Genomic DNA, 17,726 nt, shown 5'->3' with positions numbered 1-17,726 from the left:
AGGAGCTGAGGCAGGAGAATCACTGGAACCCAGCAGGCGGAGATTGCAGTGAACTGAGTTTGTGCCAGTGCACTCCAGCCTGGGTGACAGGGCGAGACTCAAAAAAAGAAAAGAAAAAAATATATATATATATGTATGTATATATGGACAAGGATGTTCCCCTGGGCAACAGAGTGAAACTCCATCTCAAAAAGGAAAAAGCGGGTTTTGTTTTTTTTTTGACAGTCTCACTCTGTCATTTAGGCTGGAGTGCAGTGGCGCAATCTCAGCTCACTGCAACGTCCGCCTCCTGGGTTCAAGCGATTTTCGTGCCCCAGCCTACAGCTGGAATTGTAAGTGCACATCACCACACCCGGCTAATTTTTGTGTTTTTAGTAGAGACAGGGTTTTGCCTTGTTGACCAGGCTAATCTTGAACTCCTGACCTCAGGTGTTCTCCCTCATTGGCCTCTCAGAGTGCTGGGATGACAACATCTGTAATCGTAGCATTTTGGGAGGTTGAGCCAGGAGGATCCCTTGAGACTGGGAGTTTGAGATCAGCCTGGGCAACATGGCAAGACCCCATCTCTACAAAAAATAAATAAATAAAACATATTTTAAAAAAAGAAAGAAAAGTGTTCAAGCTGATTGCAGAAGTTTTTGCACTTTGCTGCATATTCTTGAGCTTGCCAGGTTTTTGTGTCTTTTTGTTTGTTTTTTTGAGACAGGTTCTTGCTCTGTCACCCAGGCTGGAGCGCTGGAGCACAGTGGTGTAGTCACAGCTCACTGGTGTGACTCCTGGACTCATGTGATTCGTCCCCATCAGCCTTCCGTGTAGTTGGGACTACATGTGTGCGCCACCATGCCCAGCTAAATTAAAAAATTTTTTTTTTTTTCCCCCGGAGACAGAGTCTCTCTCTGTTGCCCAGGCTGGAGTGCAGTGGTGCAATCTCAATTCACTGCAAGCTCCGCCTCCTGGGTTCACGCCATTCTCCTGCCCCAGCCTCCCAAGTAGCTGGGACTACAGGCGCCTGCCAGCACACCTACATAATTTTTTGTATTTTTAGTAGAGACAGGGTTTCACCATGTTAACCAGGATGGTCTCAATCTCCTGACTCGTGATCCGCCCGCCTCGGCCTCCCAGAGTGCTGGGATTACAGGCGTGAGCCACCGTGCCTGGCCTAATTTTTAAATTTTTAACAGAAACGAAGTCTTGCTGTGTTGCCTAGCCTGCAGTTAGTTCCTTGATGTAAGGTGCATTTAGATGGATTTTCGAAATGAATATACTTTTTGAATAGTGATAGGCATCTTTCACATGTTAATTATTTTAATAATTAATACATGTTAACTATTTCACATGTGAATTAGTTGAGTCAGATTTATTTTCCTAAATTGTTGCTTGGGTTGAGCGCTTAAGGGAAGGGTTGGGAATTTGGGCTAGGATTGAAGGAGGGTCTGGGAATTCTGCGTTACAGAACCCGTTAGTGAGGGCACCCTGGGGAGGGGTGCTTTCATGGTGGGAGACTCAGGGCAGCTGGAGAGCAGCTGGGGCGTCGGGCAGGGGGCACTGGGCACCCAGGAGGGGAGCAGAGAACAAAGGCGCTCATGTCATTTAGAATTCTGCCGGGCTAGCATTGTATTTACAGACGGCGAGAAAGGTATCGTCATACTTTTCTCGGTGTCACATCCCCACACCCCTGCCACACGTAGGCTGATGTCTGGGTGCAGTAGTGTAGGCTGGTAGTTTCCAAGCCTATCAGACTCAACTCCTGTTTTTAGAACACTTTGTGATACCCCTTTACTATGCAGAAATAAAATTCATGGGTAATATAGCTAATGTAGGCTGCCGACACACGGAATTCTGAAATAGAAGGCAGAGTAATTGTAACATCAAGGGAAAGTGATAAGAAAGAAACAGAATAAAGTCGAACGTTTAGGTGTGTCAGTGCTTCTGGACTGACCCGTGAGGACAGCACAGTGGGATCCGTGCTGGCCTGTGTGGGCAAGGGCTGAGCACAGGGCTGAGTCCAGGCCTCTTAGCTGGCCTTGCTGTCAGCAACATGGCTTCCTGAGAGGCTCAACAGCTCTCCACCCAGTTCCAGGCAGAAGAGTGTGCCCTTACCTCAGCTTACACTATTATAGTCCCAGAGAATTCAGTGTACATTGAAACTGTGCCTGTCTGTTTTGTGGCTCTTTATAAAATAGAATTGCTTCTAATCTCACATGATTGTAAATAGTGCTTTTGTCTACACAAGTGTGTAGTGGGCATTCTGAGTTATGTGGGATATGGAACAGTTCCATAGTATTTCAGTGTGGTTTTAATTTCTATTTTATTCTGAGTGAAATCAAGGATCTTTTATTTTTATTTTTAATTTTTTTTGAGACAGTCTTGTTCTGTCACCTAGGCTGGAGTGCAGTGGCATGATCTTGGCTCACTGCAACCTCTGCCTCCTGGGTTCAAGTGATTCTTGTGCCTCAATCTCCCAAGTAGCTGGGATTACAGGCGCATGCCAACATACCCAGCCAATTTTTGTAATTTTTTTTTTTTTTTTAGAATTTTTTTTTTCTTTTTCTTTTTGAGATGGAGTCTCGCTCTGTTGCCCAGGCTGGAGTGCAGTGGCACGATCTCTGCTCGCTGCAAGCTCCGTCGCCTCCCGGGTTCACGCCATTCTCCTGCCTCAGCCTCCCTAGAAGCTGGGACTACAGGTGCCCGCCACCACGCCCGGCTAATTTTTCTTTTTTTTTTGTATTTTTAGTAGAGACAGGGTTTCACCGTGTTTGCCAGGATGGTCTCGATCTCTTGACCGCGTGAGCCACTGCACCTGGCTAGTTTTTGTATTTTTTATAGAGACGGGTTCACCATGTTGACCAGGCTGGTCTTGAACTTCTGGCCTCAAGTGATCTGCCTGCCTTAGCCTCACAAAGTCATGAGATTACAGGTGTGAGCCACTGTGCCCCGTCAAATTACTGTTTCTATGGAGAAATTATTCCATGGGCCAGAAGAACTGGCACATTTTTAGAATTACAGTTTCTAACTTGGAGGCTACCACCTTCAATTTGAGTCATACCTCTTATTGAGAGTTGAGAGATTATATAGATCATCCTTGGGCTTTTTTCGCCTCTGGAATTGGCATTTACTGAAAGATGTTAGAACTGAGAGACAATAAATAACCTAATTTATAAGCAGATAGGCAGTGACAGCCCCTTCGTGTCTGTGTGAATCACCCCTCTTGGTGCTCAGACTTGCCGTGTCTCCCTTTCCCGAGGGTGGTGGCCGACTGAAGAGTGCTCATCCTTGTGCGTGTCTTTAATGGCTACAGCCCGGATGAAGGTTTTCTAACTCAAGTAAAGTGTGCTCTTTCCCCTGGGTTAGGGTCTCTTGGTTGTGGCCATGTGGGGACCCCGTGGGGCTGTTGGAAATTGTACTTGCTGCATTCCTGTCCCACGTCCCTCCTTAGACAGGAAGGTGCAGACCAGGCCTGGCACAGTGGCTCATGCCTGTAATCCAGCACTTTGGGAGGCCGAGGTGGGCGGATCACGAGGTCAGGAGTTCGAGACCAGCCTGGCCAACATGGTGAAACCCCATCTCTACTAAAGATATAAAAATTAACTGGGCCGGGCGCGGTGGCTCAAGCCTGTAATCCCAGCACTTTGGGAGGCCGAGATGGGTGGATCACGAGGTCAGGAGATCGAGACAATCCTGGCTAGCATGGTGAAACCCCATCTCTACTAAAAAATACAAAAAACTAGCCGGGCGAGGTGGCGGGCGCCTGTAGTCCCAGCTACTCGGGAGGCTGAGGCAGGAGAATGGCATAAACCCGGGAGGCGGAGCTTGCAGTGAGCTGAGATCTGGCCACTGCACCCCAGCCTGGGCGACAGAGCAAGACTCCGTCTCAAAAAAAAAAAAAAAAAAAAAATTAGCTGAGTGTGGTGATGTGTGCCTGTAGTCTCAGCTACTCGGGAGGCTGAGGCAGGACAATTGCTTGAACCTGGTAGGCGGAGGTTGCAGTGAGCCGAGATCATGCCATTGCACTCCAGCCTGGGTGACAGGGCCAGACTCTGTCTCAGGAAAAAAAAAAAAAAAAAAAAAAAAGGAAGGTGCAGACTGAGCCATGTGGCACTCCTGCCGGCAGCACTCAGGTCCTGGCTGGGATGCGGAGGCCTCACCCCTCCCTCTGCATCTGTCCTTCCTCCCCTTTCCCCTTTCATTGTACACAGATATTCTCTGGCATGAGACTTGAGAGTGTAAGGGCCCCGATGAAGTGTGCGCTTTGCTTGAGTGACCCTGAGGGTCCTGTGGAAGGACAGTGCAGAGCTTACGCCCCTCACTGGGCTGGGTGTCTGTGTCCTCATAGTCTGGCATACTCTAAATTTACAGGCTGTGAAAATTACTTCCATTGGATCTGGTTTAAAAAACCAGAAATGCGTCTCAGATTCAATAGCAGCTGGGGTTTTTCTGTCACTGCCTGTTTGTAGGCCCTGTGATCCTTCCCACGTAAGGATTTCCTGACTGGCTGATTTGTGAAGGGAGTGATAGTTAACTTGTCCTGCCAACCGTTCCGGCAGGGTTACCCAAACCCATCAGGACACATATTTCCTGCTGCTCCACATGGGAAGGGGAGTTTGCAGTTCATCTCAGTGAATTTACCCTTGAAGATTATCCATATGGCCAATTTTGCTGTTGATAAACAGCCTTCAGTTTTATAAATACTGCTTTCCATTTTTCTCTTATTCTCAACTGCTAGATTTTTCTTTCTTGAATGACCTGTCATGTTAATGATCAATCTAAACACCAGTGCAGGTTTTTTGTTTTTTTGTTTGTTTTATTCTGGAGACAGTGTCTTATTCCATTGCCCAGGCTGGAGTGCAGTGGCATGATCTCAGCTCGTCGCAGCCTCTGCTTCCCGGGGCCTAGCAGTTCTCCTGCCTCAGCCTCCTGAATAGCTAGGATTACAGGTGCATGCCACCATGCCTGGCTAATTTTTATATTTTTAGTAGAGACAGGGTTTCACTATGTTTTCCAGGCTGGTCTTGAACTCCTGACCTCAGGTGATCTGCCTGCCTTGGCCTCCCAAAGTGCTGGAATTACAGGTGTGGGCCACCGTGCCAAGCCCAGTCCAGGTTTTCAGTGTCCTAACCGATGTCTGCACTATGGCTCCCTGGCGCTCTGTCCAGCCTTTGCCGCAGCTCTCTGTGAGCTCTGCATTCTTCTAGTGCCATTTACGCCACCAGGCACACGAGCGAGCGAGGTGCCTGTGTCTTTGCGGAGATATTAGTGCTCGTTTGCGCAGGGTTGGCTACCTCCTGAGCATTTGAGTTTGGGGCAGGGAGAATATCCTATGCTAGTGAACTGTGCCTTTGGAGCAAGTCTGACTCAGGGTTTTGAAGCCATCCATCACCTGCCTCCTGTGTGCATTGAGAGCTTCGTGGCAGCCAGCTCTGTCTCTTCCCTCACCTTTTTTGATTTTGTGGCTGTCAGGTTTGCTTTCTGATGTGTGTTTGAAAGCCACGTGCACTATTTCTGTTTTCTGATCATAAATAATTGTTTTTGTCAAAGGAACTGAGATAGAGGTATTGAGGGTTTTTTTTTTCTTCCAAAGCTATAACATGATGAGAGCCGGGCACAGTGGCTCATACATGTAATTCCAGCACTTTGGGAAGCTGAGGTGGGAGGATCACATGGGGCCAGGAGTTAGAGACCAGCCTGGGCCACACAGTAAGACCTTACTTGTAAAACAATAAATAAATGCCTAAAAAATAATGAGATTGTAGTCAGTGGTAACTTCAGTTCTGGAAGCACACCCTGCGGCAGTGGGCATCTCCCCCATGCCTGCCTCCTCCAAAGGCTCGGGCTGCCCCCATGGCATCATCTGGCCAACTCACTTCAGGGACCTGGTCTAACTGGACCACACTGCCGCCTCTCAGCCGTGATCTGTAGTCCCCTTGTCCCCACATGAAGTCAATCTGGAGGTTTTGGTGGAGTGGAGACTGGGAGAGAAGAATGGGGTGGGCAGTGTGGAGGGTGAAACCGTGGAGGATCTGGGCTCCCAGGTCTACCCACGGCCGTGGAGTGGCACCTGCACCTCCACACTGTGTGGTGACACCTGGTGGCATCGACTCTGCGTGGTGGCCGTGTAGGTTTCTGTAAGACAGAGGCTACTGTGTATACAATACAATGACTGGATTTGTATTAAAAATAGTTTCCATCTTGCTCTTCTCCAACCCCCTCCCCCATCTCTCTGCCTCCAGATGAATTTATCCACCCGTCCTTACCGTGAACCTAGGGATCTATCTGCCGTTTACACCCCTGGTGTTACTATGAACCAGGAGCCCAAGTGCTGATGACACTAAGCCTCGCTTTAGGGGCAGATGTTAGACAATGTTTAATCATCCTTTTTTTTTTTTTTTTTTTTAATTGGAAAAATAGGGTCTCACTATTTTGCCCAGACTGGTCTCAAACTCCTGGGCTCAAGCAGTCCTCCCACCCTGCCCTCTCAGAGTGCTCAGATTCCAGGCGTGAGCCACTGCACCCAGCATTTTCTTTTCTTTTTTTTCTTTTTTTCAAAAGTTTAACAATCTTGATTTCCTGATTCTGATAGAGTATGTCCGTGGTGGCACCTGTTTGTGGAGCTAAGTGTGTGTGGAGCTGCAGGGTGTCGTGACATGCATGTCTAGGTCTTGTGTTGTGGCCACCCATCCGTTGACTACTGAACTTTTTTTTATTGTTTTGAGATGGAGTCTCACACTGTCACCCATGCTGGAGTGCAGTGGTGCAATCTCGGCTCACTTCAAGCTCCGCTTCCCAGTTTCACGCCATTCTCCTGTCTCAGCCTCCCAAGTAGCTGAGACTACAGGCTCCCGCCACCACACTCGGCTAATTTTTTGTATTTTTCGTAGAGACGGAGTTTCACTGAGTTAGCCAGGATGGTCTCAATCTCCTGACCTCATGATCCACCCACCTCGGCCTCCCAAAGTGCTGGGATTACAGGTGTGAGCCACTGCACCCGCTGACTATTGAACAATTTTTAACTCTTACCCCGACAATCTCTTGAGGGTTCGTTTTTTCTGTTGATCAGAGGTGAAGAGTTAACAGATGTGGACTGGGTTCGAATGCTGTTTGGTAGGCTCTTTTTGAAGGTCTCTCTCTTGCAGGTGGTCCTGACAATCAAGTCCACTTTGAAGGGTACCAGGTGTCCAATCAGTGTATGGCGCTCGTCCGTGATGAGTGTTTGCTGCCGTGCAAGGATGCCCCGGAGCTTGGCTACGCCAAGGAGTCTAGCAGTGAGCAGTACGTGCCTGATGTGTTTTATAAGGTAAAAGTATGGTAAGAAAAAGAATTCTGTATAAAAAGAAAATTCTGTACAAAATAATAATAATAATGGTGTCAACCTGTCTTGAACCTTTCTAATGTGGGTGCATTCTGTCTATAACAGCCATTCGTCAGCTGTGGTTGAACCCTCCTTGTCACTAAAGGCTTCTGTCACGCTTCTGGGGCTGGATATTAGCTACTCATGCTTCCATGGCATTAGGGCTTCTCACCAGAAGTGGAGGTACATGCACTAGGTTTGAGATCAGTAAGACCAAATCCGACCATTGCAACACAGACAGTCTCAGTTTCTAAAGGAGAAGATGGGTCCTGGGCATGGTGGCTCATGCCTGTAATCCCAGCATTTTGGGAGGCCAAGGCAAGAGGATCGCTTGAGCCCAGGACCTCAAGACCAGCCTGGGCAACATAGCGAAACCCTGTTTCTACAAAAAATAGACGTGGTGGCATGAACTGTTGTCCCAGCTACTTAGGAGGCTGAGGTAGGAGGATCACCTGAGTCTGGGGAGGTCAAGGCTGCCCTTAGCCATGATCGTGCCACTGCATTACATGTAGGCCTGGGTGACAGAGTGAGACCCTGTCTCAAGGATGGGGGTGGAGATGAGAAGACAGTGGGAGATGTTTAGGGACCTTTTTTTAGAATCCTGTCAGTTGCAGCTATTCAACGTTTTTTCTTTTTGATGGTTCCTGCTCCTTTGGGAGCTCCAGTTGCACATATATTTGACTGCCTGGAGTTTTCCCACAGTTTATTGATACTCTCTTCATTTTGTTTCAGTCTTTTTCAGTGTTTCATTTTGGATAGTTTCTATTATGTCTTAACATTCATTGATCTTGACTTCTACAGTGTCTGATCTGCAGTTAGTCTCATGCGGCATATTATTAATCTCAGACGTTGTAGTTTTCATTCTAGAAGTTTAAGTTGTTAATTGCTTCCCGTGTTTCTACTTAACTCTTTGAACATAGAGGATACAGTTATATGAACTTTTTTCTGTCTTTTTTCCTTTTTTTTTTTTTTTTTTTAGAGACAGGATCTCACTATGTTGGCCAGGTTGATCTTGAACTCCTGGCCTCCAGCAGTCCTCCTGCCTCAGCCTCCCGAAGTGTTGGGGTTACAGGCATGAGCCACTGCGCCCGGCCCATATTAACTTTTAATGTTCTTATATACTAACTTATGTCACCTGCTATTTCTGCGTCAGTTTTAATTGATTTTTTTTCTAATTATGGGTTAGCATATGTAGGTCTACAGCTGCAGTGTGTTTTCTGTGGACTATCTGTCTGTCCGTCCTTGTTACTGGGGTGCTGAGTGTGTGCGGTGTGGTGCTCGTTGTGTATCACGAGCCAGAGACTCCAGCAGGGTGTCTTCTTCTAGAGAGGGCTTTCCTTTCCTTCATGGGAAACGTGGTAGTGGTGAGCTGTCCATCTCCATCCAGGCGGCAAGTAGCAGGTCAGAACTGACTTGCATTTTGATGAGTTGATCCTTCTGTTTTTCTACAGTGTTAGGGGTACCATCTGAGAGCCTGGTAGTGCTCTTTGTGAGGTGACAGTCTTCCTTAAATCTTTGTCTCACTGGCCCTGAAAGGCTGGGAGATACAGTCTGTGCAGAAGTTTCTCATGCCTCATACGCTTAATTATGTAGGTATCCCATGTACCTTAAAACTTTTACAAGCTTTTTTTTTTTTTTTTTTTTTTTTTTGAGACAGTCTTGCTCTGTTACCCAGGCTGGAGTGCAGTGGCGTGATCTCAGCCCACTGCAGCCTCCGCTCTCGGAGTTCAAGCAATTCTTGTGCCTCAGCCTCCTGAGTAGTTGGGACTACAGACATGTGCCACCAGACCCAGCTAATTGTTTGTATTTTTTGTAGAGACTGTGTTTTACCGTGTTAGCCAGGCCGGTCTTGGAACTCCTGGCCTTAAGCGATTTGCCCACCTGGGCCACCCAAAGTGCTGGGATTACAGGTGTGAGGCCACCCACAGTGCTGGGATTATACCACACCCAGCTGCAAACATCTTGAGGGGGGAGAATGGCTACATGTTTGAAATTCCTGTGTTTCTAGGGTCTCTGCCCGACTCTTGTCTCCCAGCACTCACTTCCTGCAGGAGGAGGGAGGGGGCTTTCTGTCTCAGTGCCACGGTCCCCTTTGCTGGGGGTCGTCTTATCTGGTTTGGATTCAGGCCCCTGCCTCCTCTTCCTCCCTCCTACCCAGTTGGGCAGGCTGGTCTCGAACCCCTGATCTCAAGTGATCTGCCTGCCTCAGCCTCCCAGAGTGCTGGGATTACATGCATGAGACACTGTGCCTGACCTGTATCTTTCTTCTGAAATAATGTCTCACTCGGTCACCCAGGCTGGAGTACAGGCTGGCGTGATCTCAGCTCATTGCAACTTCTGCCTCCTGGGCTCATGTGATCCTTCTGCCTCAGCCTCCCATGTAGCTGGGACTACAGGCACACACTACCATGCCCACCTAACTCTTTTGTATTTTTAGTAGAATCAGGGTTTCACCATGTTGCCCAGGCTGGTCTTGAACTCCTGGGCTCAAGCAATCTGCCTGCCTCGGCCTCCCACAGTGCTGGGATTACAGATGCTGGGTTTACAGATGTGAGCCACTGCACCTGGCCTCTGATTTCTTTCTTTTTTTTTTTTTTTCCCCTGAAACGGAGTCTTCCTCTGTCTCCCAGGCTGGAGTGCAGTGACCTGATCTCAGCTCACTGCAACCTCTGCCACCTGGGTTCAGCGATTCTTCTGCCTCAGCCTCCCGAGTAGCTGGGATTACAGATGTGCACCACCACGCCTGGCTAATTTTTATATTTTTAGTAGAGATTGGGTTTCACCATGTTGGCCAGGATGGTCTTGAACTCCTGACCTCATGATCCGCCTACTTTGGCCTCCCAAAGTGCTGGGATTACAGGCGTGAGCCACCTCACCCATCCTTGATTTCTTTCTTAACGTTGTGGATAATCAGCTATATGAGCACGGTTTTGGGAATAAAAACAAACTTTTGTTTCCCTGTTAATCTTTGATGCTTCTCTGTCGTCAGTCGTCTCCCTGAGTCATGGAGAATCATGGATGTTTCTGGACCCTCTTCTATTCCATTGGCCAGTTTTCCTAAACCAGAACTAATACTATACTCTTGTTTTTTTTTTTTTTTTTTTGAGACAGAGTCTCTCTCTCTCGCCCAGGCTGGAGTGTAATGGCGCAATCTTGGCTCACTGCAGCCTCTGCCTCCTGGGTTCAAGCAATTCTCCTGCCTCAGTCTCCTGAGTAGCTGGGACTGGGACTACAGGCCCACGCCCTCACGCCCGGCTAATTTTTTGTATTTTAGTAGAAACAGGGTTTCACCATGTTGCCCAGGCTAGTTTCGAACTCCTGAGCTCAGCAGGTAATCCGCCCGCCTCGGCCTCCCAAAGTGGTAGAATTACAGGCGTGAGCCACTGTGCCCGGCCTCATTCCCATGTTCTTTAACGTCTCTTAGAAAGGTTTTCAATTTTCTCTGTGGAGGTCTTACCTATCATTTATTAGATTATTCCTAGGTACTTTAATTTATTTTTAACCTATTACAAAATAGCACTGTCTTAAAATTATATTTTTAAAGTGTTGCTGTTTGAAACAGGTAAATTTTTGTATCCAGCAACTGCTATCTGTTCCTCAATATTGTTATTTCTAAGTTTAGTCTTTCGCATTTCCTACACGTATTATCCTTTCTATCATCAGCCCTTCTCATTCTCTGGGCTTATCCCGATTCTGCCTGGGATCTCCCAAACAGCACTGATGGCAGTGAAAGTCTCTGGCACCTTTGTCTTGCTTTTAATCGTAAAGCAAGTGCTTGTAGGATTTTATCATCAACTGTGAGTTTTCTGTAGGATTATTTTTAAATACCCTTTTCGGGTTGGAAATTTGCTTTTTTATTTCCATGTGTTATTATAAGTTTCTTGCACTTAGGAATGGAGCTCCCTTTTGTCATGAAATATGTGACATTTCCTTAATCATTCTGTTGTTTTCATAGAGGGCTTATCTGCCCGCTGTTAGTGAGAATAGGCTAGAAATACGTCCCAAAATTGTTTATAGCCCTGTAGGATTTGAGACAGATTTCTCATGTTTCAGGAAAATACCAGTTGGAGCAAAGAGAACTGTAAAAGCCAACATTAAAGTCATCCTTTTAGTCTTCCCATGGACTTTGAGGTTGAAGGTAAAATATGCTTTGTAAACAAAACTTGCACCAATATTTGTCTAAGGCTGTTGTTCATCATATTGTTGTCTCTGGCAATAAAAATTGGAAACAATTGAACAGCCCCATCCCAAGGGGATATTAAGTTACAGCTGGACTCTGGGATAGCATGTGGTTACTAAAGGTATGCATTTACAAATCATTGAAAGATAAGGGATAAAACTTAGAAAGTAAAATTAAAAGTGCATCTGTACCTACAGTATAAAACCAATTTTTTTTTTTTGTTTTTTGAAGACACATATAGGCATTTGCACATGTATGTGGGCATACATTTACATGCACTCACACACAGGGTGGGAGTAGAAGCTTCCTGACTGTCCTTCAGGAGGGAGAAGAATCTGCAGCTTTGCCCTGTCCCGTATGCAGCCAGTAAGAGAATGAGGAAGAGTTTTGTGGACAGATGAGGGGAGCTGTGCAGATACTGACCTTGGGAAGTGATTTGAAGGCACATCTGTGTCATCATTCACGTGTAGTTTTTTTTAGAAAGCATGGGTGTAAACATAGTCCTGTGAGGACCAGGAGCTTCCCAAGGGACTAGGGCCAGCCAGCCACCCTTGTCTATGGGGCAGTCGGGGGCAGGAAGTGGGGCTTTTCTCTTTCACCTTTCTTGTGAAAGGGAACGCTTGTCCCTTGCAGAGAAACATGAAGAAAACATATTTAATGATAACTACTCTTTGCATCTGGTAGAGTTGTTTCCTTTTCTATTCTTTTAACTTCAAAGACTTGTAATTATGGAGAATAAATGAGTGCATTTATTGACTACATGGGCAGATCAGAATGTATTTAATTGGTATTGTGTTGATGGCCTTTGGTTCTTCCTGGTTATTACAGAAAGTGCCACATTTAACACCCTCATACATCCTCATGTGACATCTTTCTTTTTTTTTTTCTTGAGACAGAGTCTGGCTCTGTCACCCAGGCTGGAGTGCAGTGACCTGATCTCGGCTCACTGCAAGCTCCACCTCCGGGGTTCACGCCATTCTCCTGCCTCAGTGTCCCGAGTAGCTGGGACCACAGGCACCCGCCACCACTCCTGGCTAATTTTTTGTATTTTTAGTAGAGACGGGGTTTCACCGTGTTAGCCAGGATGTTCTCCATCTCCTGACCTCGTGATCTGCCCGCCTCAGCCTCCCAAAGTGCTGGGATCACAGACGTGAGCCACCGCGCCCTGCCGTGGCATCTTTGTATATCATCAAAATAGAACTGCTGGGGAGGAAGGTTTTTTGAGTTTTGATAGATATTTCCAACTCGCTCTCTAAAAAAGTCACACTAATGTCTCTCTTGATAATTAGGAAGAAGAGTTTAAAATAACTTTTCAGACGTGAATGTACATGGGTATGTCACGTGCGCGCTGCATCATGAGGCAGTAGCTGCTGGTGCTTTTGCACATGGGTGCTGAGTCATGAGTGCGCAGGGGCAGTGCCGCAGGGAGGAGGCCTAGCCCTGGCGGGGAGGCTCCTTGGGCTTCTGTGTTTCTTCAGATCAGGAGGCTGGCTGTGGCTCACTGTCCATCCGCCTCGAGTCTGCAGCTGTGGAGCCGTATGTGCAGCCCCAGAGCCCAGCTGGTGGGGGTTTTGTTTGGGCAGGGTGGGACCTCCTGCCTATCACACAGTGACAAGACTCATACTCATAGATGGTTGTACAGCCAGGAGGCGCTTGACTGTCTCCTGTTTTTTCCTTTAAAAAGAACACTGATAGACTAGGTGTGGTGGCTTTCACTTGTAATCCCAGCACTTTGGGAGGCCAAGGCGGGAGGATTGCTTGAGCTCAGGATGTCACGGCCAGTCTGTGCAACATAGCAAGACCTCATTTCTGCAAAAAAAAAAAAAAAAAAAAATTAGTCGGGTGCTGTGGCATGAGCCTGTCGTCCCAGCTACTCAGGAGGCTGAGTTAGAAGGATCCCTTTAGCCCAGGAGTTCATGACTGCAGTGAGCTATGATTGTACCACTGTACTGCAGCCTGGGCAACAGAACAAGACTCCTCCAAAAACATGCATACATACATACACACACAGAACACCGTTAGATGCTTAGGTGTTCAGTTGCTTCCCACTGAAGGTGAAACTCAGGTCCATGCCCCTCATCGTGCATCATGTCTGAAAACCTCCTGGTATGGATCTGACGTGCAGGCATCTCCAGCTTGCCCTTTCATGCCCGTCATGCCACAGCTCGCTTACCTCATGGCCCTCCTGGCTGTGCTGCTGCAGCCTGCGGGACAACCACTGGGCCTCAGCTTAGGCTCCTAGAACCGTAAGTTCTCTGGAAACGTTCCCTGAGTAAGGCTTCCGACTGGCTCCGTCTATGCTCTATGTTTTCTGGTGATTCACTGTGGTGCCTGGGCCCCTCGGTGGGCCCCTTGGGTGTTCTTTGGTACAGAGGCGCCCTCCTCATGTTCCCTCTCTGACACCAGGTGCGGTGGGTCCGCCACGGAAGCATGTCTCTGCTGTCAGCACATCCTAGAGACGTTTTGAGATGGTGTGGGACTCCATCCAGGGTATAGCGGAGCTACTAGCTCTGCCCAGAAGGTGTAAGTTATCCGTGCACCTCTGCTTTCAGGAATGTTCTTTCCTGCTGCTGCCTGTGTGATGTGTGAGGATGTGGCAGGCTACGACCCTTCTGCCACAGAGATCACACAGCCCCCGGTCCTTGTATTTCCACTCCTCTGGACATGGGACAGTGACTCTAGTGTCTGGAATCTGACTTGGCTTTGTAGCTGTGCCCTTACCACCTTGCTGGCTGGCAACCCGGGAATACGCTGTCTTCCCGTGGACTGCCTTCACTGGCTGATTTCTGTAGTCGCCGTGGGGGAGCGAGGAGAGGTGGCCTTGGCGTTCTGGAGGACTGGCTGCTCCTCTCGCTGGAGCCAGTTGTCTTCTCACTGTCTGTACCTGTGCTAAGGGTCTGGCGTCCATGGGCTTATTCTTCTGGGGCAGGGAGAATTGGTTGATTGGGTTTGAGGGAGCCTCTTGAGGACAAGTAACAATTAGGCACTTTGACAAGGGGCTGGCTTCCAGTTCTTTTGTGACATGGTGATTTTATTAACTGACTTTTTTTTTTGAGATGGAATCTGACTCTCTTGCCCAGGCTGGAGTGCAGTGGTGAAATCTTAGCTCACTACAACCTCCGCCTCCCAGGTTCAAGCAATCCTGCCTTAGCCTCCCAAGTAGCTGGCATTACAGGCACCCACCACCATGCCTGCCTGATTCTTTTGTATTTTTAGTAGCAACGGGGTTTCACCATGTTGGCCAGGCTGGTCTCAAACTCTTGACCTCAGGTTATCTGCCCACCTTGGCCTCCCAAAGTGCTGGGATTAAGGTGTGAGTCACCACTTCCAGCCTTACTCTGTTTTAATTTTTTTTTTTTTTTTTTTTTGAGACGGAGTCTCGCTCTGTCGCCCAGGTTGGAGTGCTGTGGCCGGATCTCAGCTCACTGCAAGCTCCGCCTCCCGGGTTCACGCCATTCTCCTGCCTCAGCCTCCCGAGTAGCTGGGACTACAGGCGCCCGCCACGGCGCCCGGCTAGTTTTTTGTATTTTTTTAGTAGAGACGGGGTTTCACCATGATAGCCAGGATGGTCTTGATCTCCTGACCTTGTGATCCACCCGTCTCGGCCTCCCAAAGTGCTGGGATTACAGGCTTGAGCCACCGCGCCCGGCCACTCTGTTTTAAAATCTCAATTTTCTTCTCCTTCGGCCACAAGGAAACAGTCTGACGGGCGTGAGCCCAGGGATGGACTGGCCCAGGTCCGCTGGGGATTTTGTACTTCCACACCATGTTGTATCTCTCCCAGGCCCCCAGCTCTGGCCCTGGGCTTCTGAGCCTCCAACAGGCACCGGCCCTGCTTGGGCGTGGGAGTCTGGCCCTGGGCCTTTTGGAGCTGCGCAGGGTCTTCTCCCTGCTCCTCACCACTGGGGAGTAAGAGCTATTGTGTTTGGGTGGTCAAGCCCTTGGTAGCACTGACCTGATTCACTGTGCAGTGCTCTCACAGCATCCATTCTGTAGTGTTTAGAGAACACCTGTAAATTGCCAGGCCCCGGAGTTCATGGAGAATTGAGTAGGGCTCCCTGCACTGGGGACACTGCTGCAGCAGGGGAGGTGAGCCACTGCTGCGGAACAGGTAGAGAAGCTTGGAGTGCCCTGGAGGGTCAAGTCCTGAGAGGGGAGAGAAGGTGTTGATTGACAGAGCAGCTCTGGGGATGTCTGGAGGAGATTGTTCAGACAAAGGCAGCAGCCTGTTCCCAGCACAGAGAGTGATAAGTAGGGTGGCCTGCTGGGGTAGAGGTGGGAGGGGCCCCTGGAAGCTGAATCTATGGTTGGAAGTGAGATCGGGGCTCCTGAAAGGTGCTGAAGGGAGACGGCTGTGTCTGGGCTGTGAGACGATCACTCTGGCTGCTGGGCTAAGAGCTGGAAAAGGAGACAAGGGTACAGAGTAGAGATGGCCGTGCAGTAGTGAGGAGGCTGAGTGTGTGGTGTGATTGAGAGAAGAGGCAGGCAGACTCCAGGGTGTCCAGGCCAGGCTGGAAGGCCAGGGATCTGTTGGTGATGTGCCAGTGCAGGGGCACCACCCAAGGTGAGCGTATTGCTCGGGAGAGGCACATGGCACAGATGGTGTTGGGGTAGTGCTCAAGACCTGGTGAGAGGCCGAGTCGTCCATCCTGAAGGGAATGGTTGAGGAGAACCCCTCCTTGGGGGAAGGAGGTGGAGAGCACCAGGAGGCAGGAGCTGGGGGGCAGGAGCATAGTGCCCTGGAAGGCAGGCGAGAAAGGAGCTCCCTGGTGAGTCGGGAGAGGAGGCTTTGCCTTCAGCAGCTCAGGGATGTTGGGAGCTTTGATGAGCCTGGCTGAGTAGGGGACGAGCGGCTGCTGAGAGTGAGCTCATGGAGGAGGATGGGGGTGAGCTCACCTCAGCAAGCTGCATGATTCTTTCAGGGGGTTTCACTGCAAGGGAAAGAGCAAAGGACAGTCACTAGGGTGGGAAGTGGGATTGAGAAGTTTTCTTGTTTGTGTTTTTATTAACGTAAGGGAAATACTGGCATGGGCATATACTGCTTCCTGGTGTCCAACAAAGGAGCTAATTAGCACACAGAGAGGAAGGGGCATGGTCTGTGTGTCAGGGACAACTTTGGGGCATCTGGAGACAGGTCAGTACAATGAGGATGGGAGGCAGAGGTGGGCGGAGCTGGCAGGAACGATGGGATGCAGAAGGTTTGGGGATCACCTTGCTCACAGGAAGCCATAGGGTCAGCTGAAGCAGGAGGCTGGAGTGGAGACCACCTTTTAGACCAAGAACTTGTGAAGGGGATGTTGTCCAGGCAGGAGGGAGAGGCTGGCAACAGGAGGGTCTCAAATCTAAAGATGTACTTGCATCAGACTGCTCGAATTCTCTTTACCTTTTTTTTTTTTTTTTTTTTTTTTTTTTGAGACAGAGTCTTGCTCTGTCGCCCAGGCTAGAGTGCAGTGGCGCGATCTCGATTCACTGCAAGCTCCACCTGCCGAGTTCACACCATTCTCCTGCCTCAGCCTTCCGTGTAGCTGGGGCTGCAGGTGCCTGCCACCGCACCCGGCTAATTTTTTGTATTTTTAGTAGAGACGGGGTTTCACCGTGTTAGCCAGGATGGTCTCAATCTCCTGACCTCGTGATCCGCCCGTCTCGGCCTCCCAAAGTGCTGGGATTACAGGCGTGAGCCACCGCGCCCTGCCTCTTTACTTATTTTTGAGATGGAGTCTCGCTGTGTCACCTAGGCTGGTAGAGAGGGGTTTTGCCATGTTGGCCAGGCTGGTCTCAAACTCTTGACCTCAAGTAATCTACCTGCCTTGCCTCCCAAAGTTCTAGAATTACAGGTGTGAGCCACCGCACTAAACAGTAATGTGTGCAGTCTATGCTGTGTGCACCTGTGGCCCCAGCTACTCAAGAGGCTGAGGCAGGAGGATTGCTTGAGCCCAGGAGTTCGAGGCTGCAGTGAGCTTTGATTGCACCACTACACTCCAGCCTGGGCAACATGTTGAGACCCTGTCTCTAAATAAATAAAGATGGAACATTTTAAATATGAAATGAAATGTATGTTTATTATGAAAAAATTAAATATTGTAGATTGGTGAGAAGAAAATGGACACCTCTAGCACCCTTTGTGATGTGGATAGGCTTTGCGTCTGCACCCAAACCTCATCTTGACTTGTAATCCCCAGGTGTCAAGGAGAGATGAGGTGG

At 48.8% G+C, this 17,726-nt stretch overlaps 1 protein-coding gene across 1 annotated transcript in view; it reads left to right on the top strand.

The window, feature by feature from the left end:
• Window positions 1–17,726, top strand: part of NPLOC4 (NPL4 homolog, ubiquitin recognition factor) — a 78,319-nt gene that overhangs the window by 41,103 nt on the left and 19,490 nt on the right. Inside the window, exon 12 of the mRNA XM_008013250.3 lies at window positions 7,131–7,291. Within this exon, the coding sequence (XP_008011441.1) occupies window positions 7,131–7,291 (161 nt within the window). The remainder of the gene's footprint in view (window positions 1–7,130; window positions 7,292–17,726) is intronic.

This window comes from Chlorocebus sabaeus, chromosome 16 (genome assembly GCF_047675955.1).
Source record: "Chlorocebus sabaeus isolate Y175 chromosome 16, mChlSab1.0.hap1, whole genome shotgun sequence".
Lineage (NCBI taxonomy): Eukaryota > Metazoa > Chordata > Mammalia > Primates > Cercopithecidae > Chlorocebus > Chlorocebus sabaeus.
Note: the sequence above shows the minus strand (reverse complement) of the source record. Positions and strands in the feature narration are given on the sequence as shown.